Source organism: Apis mellifera, linkage group LG9, assembly GCF_003254395.2.
Source record: "Apis mellifera strain DH4 linkage group LG9, Amel_HAv3.1, whole genome shotgun sequence".
Taxonomy (NCBI): Eukaryota; Metazoa; Arthropoda; class Insecta; order Hymenoptera; family Apidae; genus Apis; species Apis mellifera.
Window position 1 is genome coordinate 1,206,562 of NC_037646.1, and position 15,945 is coordinate 1,222,506.

The 15,945-nt window shown below is 18.1% G+C and overlaps 1 protein-coding gene across 1 annotated transcript in view; it reads left to right on the forward strand.

Moving 5' to 3' along the window:
* Positions 1 to 15,286, forward strand: part of LOC725031 (elongation of very long chain fatty acids protein 6) — a 71,976-nt gene extending 56,690 nt beyond the window's left edge. The window contains exons 2-3 of the mRNA XM_003251802.3: positions 13,065 to 13,470; positions 13,812 to 15,286. Of these exons, the coding sequence (XP_003251850.1) occupies positions 13,142 to 13,470; positions 13,812 to 14,352 (870 nt within the window). The 5' untranslated portion in view covers positions 13,065 to 13,141 and the 3' untranslated portion in view covers positions 14,353 to 15,286. The remainder of the gene's footprint in view (positions 1 to 13,064; positions 13,471 to 13,811) is intronic.
* The last annotated feature ends 659 nt before the right edge of the window (positions 15,287 to 15,945 follow it).

Here is a 15,945-nt window from a genome sequence, read left to right on the forward strand (position 1 = left end):
AAAATATATACAACATACCAAATATTAGTTGATCTAACTAAATTTTTACTCTTCAATAAAAAAAATATAACAAAACAAAGTTCGATAATTTTAGAAAAACAATATGATCTTTTTTTAACTTATGCATTTTTTTCTGTTTTCAAAACATTCTAAAGTTACATTAAAAAATTCTGAACTTCTTTAACAAATTATTTTTATTACCAATATTTAATTTGAATATTTAAGATTTTATTATTATATATTATATATTAATATTTAGGATTTTATATATACCTTAAATTTCATTGATTTTGGACAAATTTAAAAAATTTAATTTTTTTCGTATATTAGCCATTTCGAACTACTATAGCGGCATAACAAAAAAAAGAAAATATGAAAGCTCAATTGCTTATAATTTAATATTTACCTCGATTATATAATAAATTTTATATTTTTTTTAATTTCTAAAATCAGCTTTTCAAAAATCGACATTCCTATGATTATATTAACAATCTATATATTTAAAATCTCATTTCATTTTTCTCAATACTAACGATTGATATTTATTAATTAAAAGAAAATAAAAAAGGATTGAAAATCAAAATCAAAAATCTGAAAAAATCTGTTATATTATTGATGTTATATTATGTGTATTGTCTCATAAATTATGACTTATTCGTTTCATTTCAAATATTTAAAATATTTGTACATAATATATAAAAATTAACTTGCAAAGAATGCAATATATTCAAAAAATATATATTTACAAAGCATATATATCATATGAAAAATAAAAAAAATATAATTTTTTTTTTTACTATATACTTTTTCCAATGTATTTATGTATTTGTGTAAATATTTGTATATAATTTAATAATAATTGATATAAGATATGATATTTGAAAAATAAAATCGAATTTACATTGTATAATAGAATACATTATAAACAAGTGAGTATAATTTATTAAAAAAATAAAAAATAAAATTTAGCACATGTTATATAATTTTTTTATAGTGAAACAATTTATATATTTATTCTAAAAATTATATGTTTGTAAGAAATTAAATGAGATATGCATGCGCGCACGTGTATATGTGTGTAATATTGATTCTTAATCTCGATATAACTCGACTATAATGTCGAATTTCTTTATATATATATATATATATATATATATATATATATATATATACTTGTTATAATCATAATCAAAAAGAAAAAAGAACTGAAAAAATTAAAAGAAATGTTTATATAAAAATTTAAATTTATTTTTAAAATTAATTTCAATTTTGATTAAAATATGAAATATTATATTTACATTTTAATTATATTTATGTATTTAATTCCTTAAAGAAATTTCAGACATCATATATTGTATTAAATAATAATGAAAAAAAAATTGTATTCGTTAAAAATTTTTTATATTCAGTTTTATAAAATTATTTTAAAGAGATTTCATTTCTCAAATTCTTTCTCTAATTTAATATATTAAAATAATTTTTAAGTTTTGTGTAATCATTTATTTGTCATATTTAATTATTGACAAAAATTATTATTTTTCTTATTTCTCATAATATAGAAATATTTTCGAATAAATTGAATTTAAAAATATGAAAAATAAAGAGTTTATTTTTTAAAATGATTCCAAAAAAATTGTCTAAAAATAAAATAAAAATAAACGTCTAAAAATTGATAATTTTTTAGCTAAATTTCCGAATTCTCAATAGTAATATATACATTACTATTGTCATATAAAAATTTCTTATAAAATTATACTCTATCAAATTATTTTCTCTCTTTCTAAAGTTAAAACAATATACTTAAAGAGAAATTGTTTATTTTATATAATTACTTATCGTGTTTATTCGCATAATTATTATTTTAATTTTGTCAATTTCCGGAATTTTTAAACAAAAAAAAAATTTATCAAATATTCATAAATAAGTCATACTCATAAATAAATAGAAGAAAAAAAAAAGAAAAATTTTTTCTCATCTCATTATGCTTATTGCTTAATTGCTCTTAAAAGAAAACATATATTAAAAGTAATATATATTTTTAATATTGATATTAATCAAATATATTCTATTTCTCTCGAAGAACCGAGCTCCTTTTGAGAATCCTATATTACACTATTAAACAATTTTTCATAATTAATTGTCTTAATATTAACTTATTTCATTATAATACTAAAAATATTACATTATGAAAAAAACAATAAAAATATAATAAGAATATTATATTTAATATACAGATATTATGCATATATTATTAATAAGGTATTATTAACTAGGTATATGCGCGCCAGCTATAGTCGGTATTAGTAACCAAAGTTTTTTGCCGACTGCGATAAATGTATTCCTCAATGTATTATAGATTTAAAGACAGTTCAAATAATTATATATAATTATTATTCTAACATTCTAATTTATTGGAAAAGAAAATATAAAAATGTCTTTTAATTAATTTTTATATTTTTAAATTAATAATATTTTTTATAACATTTTATTTTAATTGATTATTATTTGAATAAATGAGATATAATTTCAATATATTAATAATTAAATGACGTTCAAAGTTTACAATTAATGAAAACATTAAAAAAATTTTTTTTATAAAGAAATTCATTCATAAAATATAATTTAAGGAAAAGAACTATAGTATGCAATTAGAAGAAGAAATAAAACGTATAAATAATAAAATAAACGTATAATAAATAAAATAAAAATTTGAAGTGATTGATAATCAAAGGATCTCATCTAAATTTAATAAAATCATTTTATTTCTTTTTTTTTTTTTAATTCTACTTAAATATTTTTTATAATCTTTATTTCTACTAGTTACAATAGAATCTTAAATAATTTATATTTATATATTTATAAATATATAAAAAATATATTTGAAATATATAAATCTTTAAATATATCAAATTTTTTGTTAATAAACTTTTCTTATAAAAGCAAAAATAATTTATATTTAGATATATTTAGATATTTCCAATTATAATATTTTAAGAATTCCATATATATTTTAAGAATTTTCTTTTAAAATCTTTTTAAGATTCAAACAACAATATAATGATTATACTTCGTATTTCACGACTTTTTTCTACATCAAAATTATATACATTTTCATCTTTTCATTCTTAAAGTTTAAAAAAAAAATACATCTCATTTCTTTTGATTGATTCCGTTGATTTCGATAATTTTAAAATGCACACATTGTGTGTGTGCGCATGTTCGTAACACATTTGCATCAGTTTACGACCGCTGTTTATTTATTGTTTCTACGACATGGCAGTTAACAACCAATATATATAACGAATAAATTAGTATCATTGCATTTAATATTTATATAATATTCATATCGAGACTTACCATTCCATAGATTCTTCAAATAATAATATATAAACGATCGTTTAGATATTTTATATATTTATATTTATATTTTATTTTCTCATTCTAGAATTCTACAAATACATAGTATATAATTTAATATATATCATATACATATCGAAGTAGAATTTGAGATTAAGATATTTTCAGTTCTTTAAAATTCTTTTTGTCTGTTTTATCCGTTTATATAATATATTATTACTAATTGATGTGTGTGCGCGCGCGCGTGTGTGTGCATGTGCGTATGCGTGTGTGTATAAACAATAAATGATGATTTATTGTTATATACGTATTTATTGTCACAAATAATTTTATAATAAATTTTTGCGAATAACTTAAAAATTAAAGAAAATTAAAAAATTGCGAAAAACTTAAAAAAAAATTAAATTGACCACCTGTTATATAAACGAAAAATGCTTAATATGATTTTTTTTTAATATATTTTAAAGTTATTAAAATTAGGAAAGAAGAAGAAGAAAAATCATTATTTTTAAATATTTATTATTTAGTGCATAACACTTGATAATACATATGTACAATAATCACTTCCACATATATTCATTGTGTATATTCATTGTGGGAACCCTATCGATCTGTTTAAAAGTGCGGCCAAATTTGTCAGTCTACCCTATTGCATTGAGTTAATCCAACTGCAACAGTCAGTTCTAACATCCGGTCTATATGTTCTGCGAAGTCTACTCGACTTCTTCCGATTCGATCTGATTGTTCGAATGTGTGACACAATTAATACATTAGTAAACTGCTGATTTTGATGTATATAATATATTGTGAATGTAAAAATTATTATACATTCTTTTTGAAAAACAATAATTTCAAATTTTTTATATTCAATTATTTTGCATTTGACATTGTTATTTGAGTGACAGAGACAAATTTTTTAATATATTGATCGATTGTTATATTGTCTAAAATATATTATGCAAATTTTTTTCTTCGTATTTTTTTAAGTAAGATATTCTTTTTTTTTTATAATTTTTTAATCATATAAATTAGCATAAAAAATTTAGCAAAAGAGTTACGATTTTAATTTATATTCAATAGACAAAAAAAATTGCATGCGTATTATTCATCATAATGATATGATAATTATCAAATAATATATTATTATGTTATAAAAAATTAATTAAAAAATTAAAGAAATGCAAGGAAAAGAAATATATAATGAAAAAATATCTAATTCAATGGAAAAATACTTTATATATATATGCAATAATTTATGAGCTATAGATATTAATTTTAATATGTCAAACAATTCAATTCAATTCGATAAATAAAAGCATTATTAGAATCTACGTTATTCAAGACTATATATATATAATATATATATAATATTTATATAATATATAAATATACATGTTTATATAAAAATACATCTAATTATCTAAAAAATTCAGAACAATTTCAAAAAGAAAATACAACTGTTTTATTTATTTTTTTGAGTATTTTTAAAGTTATTTGAAGATCAATTTTTTTTTCAAATCAAATATATTTAAATATATTTTTCTTTGAATATTTGTATTCTATAAAGGGGAAAAAAAAGAGAAATTTTCATGTTTGATATCACTTTAGAAGATATTTAATAAAATAAAAATTTTCTATTTCTATAAATAAAAAATAAATAATTAAGCGATATAAACGAAACTTCATTAATTTTTTGATAATTATCAAATAATAAAATAAAATAAAATAAAAACATTTTCATTTCTTACGTGATTATTTTTATTACATAAAAAATCATATTATAATTATTTTCAAATTCATTTCTTCTTCTTTTTGTTAAAATATTTTTTTTTAATATTCCTTTATTATTCTACTTTTTAAATCCTCAATTATTGATCTTGTTATATTATAAATTTTAAATGTTTTTATGGAAAGCTTAATCTTATAAAAAAAAATATAATGGCATAAAATTTTTAAAAATAAATAGGATAATTATATTCTTCTCTTGGAATTGTAAAACTTTTATATGTAATTTTTTTCTGAAGATACATTGTTTGTAACATAATAAAATTGTTTTTACATATTTAAATATAATGTTTTCGAATTAATTTTATATATACATATTTGAAATATCACATTAAATAGTAAATTTTTTTAACAACGCTGATAGACAAATAATGCTATAAATTAAATTAGTATTAAACTTATGCAATGTCTAAAATTTATGAGAATTTTCCATTCTGATTAATATATTTAAATTCAATATAAATATATTTAAATTCAGTATAAATATTATTATATATTCATATATATGCGTGTTTAATTTTAAAAAACCAGGATTTAAAATTAATTAATATTAATTTTCCTACGGACTTTTGTGATTTCACTTTTCCAAATATTTAAATTTATAAGTTTAAAAATCTCAAACACTTAAATCATATTATTTCGACAAATTTCTTATTTATCTTTATTATGATCAATAAATAAGGATACATTAGAGCGTTAATTTCGAACTAATGTAATGTAAGTATGTAATGTAAACGCAAACTATATGTAATTTATACATTAAATAATTATTTAATATATAAGATAAATCTTAAATCTCTTTAATTTTCACTTAAGATTTAAATAAAAAAAAAAACAAGAAATTATATATTTTGTAGTGAAAGAAAAATATTAATTGTTTCGATATGTGGATTTTTGATATCGATAAATTGATGAGTTTGATAACTGCTATGTAAAGAATGATACGATAAATATCTTGAAATGTTATGTCATAAAGTTTTCACATAACTTTAATCCGATGTCTTTCTATCAGTAATATAATGTCTAGTTACAAAGATGAACTAAATACATGGAAGTAACAGTATTATCAAAATAAATATATTATTAAATAAATTAATAACTGGAACAATTGAAAATATCTTGCTTTTTTAAATTCTATGATTATCACGCTTTCTCGGAATAAAAAAAAAAAATACGTTTTTACATAAGTCTAAAGGTATGTATGATATGATCTCATAAATTGCATTTACATTTTTTTTATTTTTTTCACTTTATTACTTTATAATATAATAAATAATTATAAACATAATCTTTGCAAAATCTTATCTTGTTTATATAGAATAATAGATACTAATCATGCGATTTCTTTTTTTCGTTTATTATCTGTACTTTTTTCTAATTTTCTAATTTTAATGTATATTTTTACAATAAATTATTATCAATAAATAATAATAATAAAATAGTAATAATAAAAATAATAATAATAAAATAGTATAATAGTAATAATATAAAAAATATATATAATTATAATAAAAATTATTTTAGTTTATAATTTAACATTTTATAGTATATTTTTAATTTTTAATTTAGATTCGATAGATCAATGTTCAATTAATCTTTGTAAAATTATTATTGATTTTATTTTTTTTTAATTATTTTTTAATTTATTCAAATATGAAATATAGATCAAAATTTGGATATGTTTATATACCCAATTTAACATGTACAATCTTTTAAATAATCCATTATCGAATTGTATATTTGTAAGCACTTTTGAAAAATTGATTTTAAAGATCAAAAGTTGGTATATAAAAATATCGGTTGAGACCTAATTGCTTTTTTATTAAATTATAAACAATTTAAATTTTAATTTAAATGAACGAAACGAAAATAAAGTGAGACTATTCTATTTTCATCTAACGTAAACTTAAATTATTTATAATTTAAATAAATTTCAGAAATAAATCGACATTTTTGTATACCAACTTTTGTTTATTTTGGTAAAATATAGAGAAGAATATTTTTTGAATATACTATATTCTCTATATTTTACAAGTATATATTATGCAGATACATTATCTTGAAAATAATTTAAAAATTTTTAATTAAATTTTGTTTGAAAATATTTAAATTTTAAGTTTTATTTTTTTTTTTTGATTTCTTAAAAGAAAATCTTAATTCCTCAAGTTAAGATAAACACATATTACAAATGTTTGACTATAAATAAATATTTGATTATCTTAGAGATTTTTTAAATTTAACTTATTATGTTTCTTTCATATATTAATATCTGGTTATCTAACTTGAAAATAAATTTAGCTTTGTCAGAGAATAAAATTGGAGAAATTATTATTTTTTGTTTAAACATTTTTTTGTGAATTTGTTTTGATTGTGCTGTTTTGATTAATTTTGTTAATATATATTTTTTTCAAGTGACATTTTAGAATAATTAATATCTTGCAAGATTTATTATATATTGTTTTCCAATTTATAATCCTTTCTCATTATGTTTTTCTATAATTAATATTTGACGAATTTGTTCACGGATTTTGTTTAATTATTTATTTATTAATAATAATTAATATTATTAATATTAATATAATATAATATTATATTATATTATTTATTTATTAATATTAATTAATATTAGATAATCTAGTGCTTCATAAATGATTCGATATATTACAATTTTTTAAGAATATGTATTTATAATTGCAAGTTTTGAGAAATCTTGAAAGTTTATTCAAGTAATGCTTAAAATTTTTTTTAAAGTTAACTAATTACAAAATATTTTTTTGACAAATTTAATAATTTTCATAATCATAGTCAATTTTATTATATACTTAAATGATACGAAGGTATCATTTAATAGCAAATTGAAATGAAATATTATAAGTGAAAATAGATCCTTGCTAAAAATAATAAAATTTTTTATTTCTATTGTATTTGTTTTTGTTGATTATTTTTAAATAAAAATCAAAAATATATACTCATATTGATTAATTTAAGCAAAAATTAAAGATAAAAATTCAATATCTCTTAAAAAATGTAAAATCTCTTAAAATTTAATTTGAATAATTCTTTAGAATTATTAAGCTTAAATTAATTGTATAGTTTAATTTGTTAAATTGATATATATACAATGAAGATTATAAATTTTCTTATTGATGGAAAATATGATATAATAGAAGTATACAAATAATTCTGATTGATTATTAATATTATATTAGAAAATTTACTGTTGGTGATAGAGGAATAATTCAAAAAGTTTACGTTTTTTATTTAAGAGTTATCTGACTGTTGGCTGAAAGATTAACGAAACACTATTATTCGAAATAAAATATTAGAAATAAAAAAAATTATAGAGATTAACTTAAAAACATTTAATTTTACATCTTGACAATAGTAAGTACATATATCTAACATTATTATGATACAATTGTCTAATTCTATATATCCTCAATTTTTCATAATTTTTTGAATTTATATGTTAATAGATTTCCTATTAATATCAAATAATTTTTAATTTAAAAAATCATGAAAATCTATACTTTATAAACGTAGTAAATATTTATTTATATATCAGATATTATATATATATTATTATAATAGAATTCTAAAAGTTTAGATTAATGATAAAAATGATAATGAAGATAAAGAAATAACGAAGAAAATAATTAGAAAAATGATAAAAATCATTTGTATAAAAATCAAATGTATTCTTAATCTATAATAAATCTTTTAATAATGAAAATCTTTTAATAATCTTTCGATAATATTATTCTGATTAAAACAAAACTAAATATATTATCACTGATTTATATGTAATTAATTCATTTATAATTATGAAATAAATACTGATATTGCAATATCATTATTTTATATTATTATATTATTTTATATTATTTTATTTTATATTAATTATATTATTTTATAAAATATTTTATTTAAAATCTTTTAAAAAAAATTCTGATTAAAACAAAACTAAATATATTATCACTGATTTATATGTAATTAATTCATTTATAATTATGAAATAAATACTGATATTGCAATATCATTATTTTATATTATTATATTATTTTATATTATTTTATTTAAAATTTTTTAAAAAAAATTCTTTTTTTTTGTTATTATATAAACTATTTACAAATTATCTATTATTTACTTTCACAAACAATTGTTTATTTTATTAAATTGAATTACTTTCAATTGGTAATTTTTTTCGTCTTTCTTATCTAAAAGTATTATGAAAAGTTTGATTATTGAAAAAATGAAAAAAATAAAATGATAGTAGAACTTAGAAATAAAAATGGGGAATAATGAATATTTTATTGTATTGTATAAATAATATTGTATATATATATAATAACATTCTTGTTAATATAATAAAAATATTATCATTATTTATTAATTATATTTTCTTCGTAGTTAGAATGCATTTTCGCGCTTTATTATATAATTCAATAAAAAAATTCGTTTTCCTTTTTTAAATGAAAAATTATATTAATTTCTTATTATTTAAAAATATTAAATCTAATAATCTTTATTTTATTTGAAGTTTTTTTTTTGATAAAACTCTTGTTATTAGGAAGATTATTATGAATTATCGATTACCGTACAATTAATAACAAAAACAATTCTTATTATTAATATTTGTTATTTATAATCAAAACATTTTCCGTTATTATATTATTATATATTGTTATGTATAATGATTAATAATTATATTTTTTACAGTTGATTGTAACAGTTTCTGATACTACAATATCAGAATACTAACACTAATTTGAAAACAAAAATCACAAGAATTTTCTCTGTTAAGAAAAATTATTATTAAAAACAGAAATTTTTTTTGAAATTTTTTTTGTAAATATATTATTTTTGCAATAACTAACGATAATTATTATTTTAAAAAAAAATACAATTGTAAAAAAAAAACAAAATAAGAGATAAAAATGACTATGTATCCCAATTATAATGCTCTAACTAATGAATTGCAAAAACATATTGATATCTAATGAAAATATTTTTTCTAACATTCTTTAAATTCGATAATATTAAGTTTTGATGATATTTATCAATAAAAAATAATTTATATTTATTAATTTTTAAACTTATCCATATTTTTTTTAACAAATTCGAATTGTTTTGGTTCGGAAATAAAAAAAAATAGATTTTATTTCCGAACTAAAACAATTCGAATTTTGATTCATCAGTGAAAAAAACTTTTTACTATTCTTCTTTTAATCAATTAATATTATTGTTAAAAAAATTATAACTTCATCATAATTTTGGCAGAATTGATCATAAATCATCTGAATTCAATTTAAAAAAATCTATATTTTGAATATAAAAGTATTGCTATGTAAGTATTATATATATATATATATATATAAAATACTTACATATATAATTATAAATCATTTTTAATGAATTCGATATATTGTAAATAAGAATTAATGTATTGAACTTATTTAAATAAAAATTAATGTTTTAAATTTATTCAAATAGATTATAATAATTATATTATTAATATATAGAATAAGATTATAATAATGAATTATGATTATTAAGAAATTAATAATCAATAATGATAGTATATTATGCCTCATGCCACTCCAAAATATCATATTGTTCAACAAATTTTAATTTTTTTTTCTTTTTTTGTAATTTTCAATTTAGATATTTAAAGATCTTAATATGCTGAATATGAATCTGTAAATCATTTTTTTCTAAAAATTATAATCTTCGAAAAAATCATTTTTAAAAAAGATTACAATTTTTTAACTTTAAAAATGTTTTGTACTTTTAATAATATATTATTTAATAATTATTATATATTATTTAATTATTTAATAATTGTTTTTGATATAAAATGATTCTATCAATTCTCCGAATAAGATGATACAAATAACTATTAAGTTATAAATATCTAAATACATTTAAGAAATAATATAAAATGATCAAAATTGAATGGAGATCGAATTCATTTTTGTTGATATTTTTCTATTTATTTTAAAAAATTTAATCATACTATGCGATAAAATAAATTTTTTTTTTTAGCATCAAGAAAACATATAAAATCATTTTTATTTTCATTATAGAAGCGAGATAAAACGCATGATGGCGTCACTCAATAATAGCAGTTGCTTTGTCATGATTTCTATCTTTGTCATATATAAATGGTATAACTACCATCAAATGTATTTTTTATTTATTTTTTTATTATATATCAATATGAAAAATCTAATTGTAAAATATATTACGCATAAGACAGTAAATAATTATTTAAAATATTAACTATATTAATAATAAATATAACTATATTAATAATAAATATATTGATTTATGATTCAAAATATAGATTTTTTCAAAATATATTGCAAAATATAAATTATGATGTCGTAATTATATATATATTATTTTTCATATCTCATTCTTATTTTTTGACTATTATTTTAAAGTACATTATGTTTTCAAATCTATTTTCATGAATGTATTGAAAATAACCAATCAAATTTAAATTTCTTTCTCTAACCAAGTTGTCATCTCTATCGATAACATCGATATGTTGGGGAAAAATTCAAGAAAGCACGTTAATTGATTTTTCTCTTAAATTTTATTTTTTAATTTATAATCAATGTGTTTTTCAAATCATTGAGAATACGCTTCCTTATGCACTTAATAGATCTACATTTTAGAGTAGGTGAGATTAATTATTACGAAATAAGAAAATAAATAATTGGTTAGATTAGTGTTAAAAAAAATCATAACTATTTTTCGAAATTAATCCTATTTTCTTATTATATAAATAATAATATATAATAATATATATATAATTTTATATATTATATAATATATTTATTTATTATATAATTTTATGAAGAAATATAATGAGAAATGAATGAAGAAATATAAATATGTATGAATATAATATAAGTATGATATAATATAATATATATAATATATATAATATAATATAATGAATATAATATAAGTATGAAGAAATATAAATAATAGATAGTACAATGGAAAAAAATTTTCCATTTGATAAATTTGATGAATTATCACTCAAAATTTTTTATTCGGATAAAAAAAATAGAATATTTGTAGAGAATAAGAAAAAATAAAGTAATATTTTTTTAGATAATATAAAACATAGAAAAATATATAATAATTGAAATAATGATATATGGAATAAAAATAAATTTTATTATATAAAAATTAATCAAAGTTGAACATTAAATATAAACCTCTTTTATACATATATTTTATATTTTATATTTATATATATATAAACCTAATTAATCATATGAATTTTATGAATTTTTTAGAATATTTTATATTAAATTTTTATATAAATATAAATTTTATTACATAAAATTATATATTATTATATTAGCTCAATAATTATTTATTTCTTCTATGAATATTTTATTTTTATTATATTTAATTATTATTAATTTCCTTAAAAGCAAATTAATTATTAAATCTAAATGTAATTATTTTGTTTAAATAACAAAAAATTTTTTTAATTTTGAAATACTCATCAATATTATTACAATATATAATTATTTGTAAAATCATATTATTTAGGATTTTACATTATAATCTTTCAGATAACTAGAATTTTGAAAAGACATTGATGTTTGCTGTTGAGATGCAGAAAATAATTGATATAAAAAATAATACCTACAATATGCAATCTTTACGATGCCCGATGCTTCATCTTCAAATTTTTTGTTATGAAACTTAAGGTCTAATACTTCTCGTATACATACATGAAATATGTAGTTAAATAATATTACAACATCTTAGAATGTTGATGTGATCAATTTAGAAGTTTTGTCTACGAGAGGTTATAGTATATGGAACTTAAATTTTTTATCTTTTAAATTTTTAAAAGAAATTCTCAACAATTGTTTTTTTCTTTTTTCTAGGTCAATTGGCAGCAGAGACGGAAAGAAGTGTCTTTTTTTTAACTTCAAATTAACCACAAAGAAAGAAATATATCAAGATGAATAAATTATCTTATATGGAAGTGGTCACAGTACCTAATTATTCTTATGTATTTAATTTCGAAGAAAATTTCATTCATACAGAGACTAAAGTATGGATGACGAAGAATTGGACGAACTGTTTCTACTATTGTGGCATTTACATGATCCTAATTTTTGGTGGAAAACATTATATGTCAACTAGACCAAGGTTTGAACTCAGGGGCGTACTTGCTTTATGGAACACATTGCTTGCATCGTTCTCCATTATTGGATTGACTAGAACATTACCAGAATTGGTCCATGTGTTAAAGCATTATGGGTTTTACCATAGTGTTTGTATACCTAGGTAGGTAATTTCATTTTTATATTTTATACTTTAAAATATTTTTGAGTGAACATGATAAAACTTAAAATTTACTTATAATTAAGTATTAATGCAATTTTATCATTTGATATTTTTAAAATTATTATTTATATAAAGAGTAATTTTTTAACTATAATAATATTTATTTGACAATTTGTATTTTATGAAACTAAAATTAATATTATATATGTAATAATTTTTTAAATTGATTCAATAGAATTGTTCTTTTGAATATATCATTTGCGGATTATATTCAAAAAATATAATAATAATTCTACAATAGTAATTGAAAAAGAAATAAATGCATAATTATTTTCTTGCAGCTTTATTGAACAAGACGTCGTGTCTGGTTTTTGGACATGGATGTTTGTTCTATCAAAACTTCCGGAGCTTGGTGATACAATCTTTATAGTATTACGAAAACAAGAATTAATTTTTCTACATTGGTATCATCATATAACAGTTCTTCTTTACTCATGGTTCTCATATTCAGAGTACACAGCATCCGCGAGATGGTTCGTTGTAATGAACTTTTTTATTCATTCCATAATGTATAGTTATTATGCTTTGAAAGCAATGCAATACAGACCACCAAAAATATGCGCTATGTTAATCACTGTACTACAGATAACACAAATGTTTATTGGTTGCATTATAAATATTTCGGCTCACCAGTATCTGGAAAACCAGATTGAATGCCATATTTCACGTTTAAACGTTAAACTTAGTTTGCTTATGTACTTCAGCTATTTCATTCTCTTCTGTAGATTCTTCCAAAGATCTTATATTAACAAAGGTGGTAAATTCCAAAAGAAGGGCTTCACTAATGGAACAGTGGAATATGACAAGCTCAAGGCTAATTAAAGCACACTAAAATATTTTGGAAACTTTTTCTAAAAACGCATTCCAGTGGCATTTCTTGAAAACATTTTCTAAGAATCTTTTTAAAGTTATGGAGCTGTGTTTCAAGAAATATCCTTTGGAAATTTTTTTAGAAGTCTTTGTTAATTCAAAGTCGTAAAATTGGTTGTGGTAGAATGAAATCACAAGATAGAATGGAAATTACTTAAATACAGCACATTGAATTTTATGATAATATTAAATGTTGCACACTGAATTTGGTAGTAATAGTAATAAATTTCATAATAAGTTGTTTAACGTGTTGATAACGTTACATACGTTATCAACAAGTTAATAGGAAGCTTCTTAAAACTACTTTTTCTCTAGAAATGATTTCTAAAGAAATTTCTGAATTTTTTTTGTGATACTTCTTTATAAAGTTAATGTATCACAAAAATAATGGTAGAACGAGAATGGAGACGTAATATTTAAGAACTTAGAATATTGTATAAATATATTATTTAGTATTGAACTATTTACTAATAAAAAAAAATTAATTATAATGAAAAATTTATCAATATGCTTAATATATTTTTATTATCAATATGTTTGACATATTGTTGTGCATATGGAAATGTATAAATATGTTAAAATATGATAAAAATATATGTATAATGATTTGCTTACATAAAATAAAAATGATATTAAAAGTTTTTAAGTAAAATTAATACTATATATTATATAATCATACAAAAAAAAAGGGAACTAGAAAATTGTTTCCAAATCTCGTTCTACTAAAGTAAAAATGAAAAAAGAGGCAAAAAAAAAAATTGCTTTTAAAAAATCAGAAAATGTGAAAAAATTTCATTAGGCCTACCATCAAAATCAAGTCATTATATATTCTTTATAGAAAATAGTAAAAGAAAATAATAATCGGAAAATAAAATTGTAATCTAAATTCATGACTATTTGAAAAAAAAACAATAATAAAAAAAAGATAGGATTTATATTTACTATTTTTTGTTATTAGAAATAAAAAAACGGGCTGCTTGTTACTATTTTTTAATTTTCAGAGTGCAATCAACCTTGCAAAAACATTTATAAATTTATTATACATTATTACAGATCAAGTTAAACAAATGTCACTTAAATTAAATTTATTTATTTAAATAGTTAATAAAAATTTATATTTAAATTTTTTATATTGTAATATATTAAATAAAACAAAAAAAAACATTAAAAATATATGACAGAGTTTTTTCAAATCAAACTAGTTCAATTTTTGTTAACATAAACAAAAAAAAGTTGTTGCTAATTAGATATAATTTAGATTAGATAATTAGATATAAATAAGAAACAAATCAAATAATAATTATAAAAAGAAAATTTGTTCAAATATTGAAAAAAATTTCCTTCATAAACTGTTAAATAGATATATTTATAAGGATGATTGTTCTCTGAAACATCAACTGACCGATTCTAGTCGTATGGTCAGGACGAGGAACGAAATTTGTTTACTGGAATGGAAATTAAAACACAACTCATTATTCATGATTCATATTATAAAATAACTATTCACGCCGCTGATCGACGCGCACTTTCATACAAAATTTATTA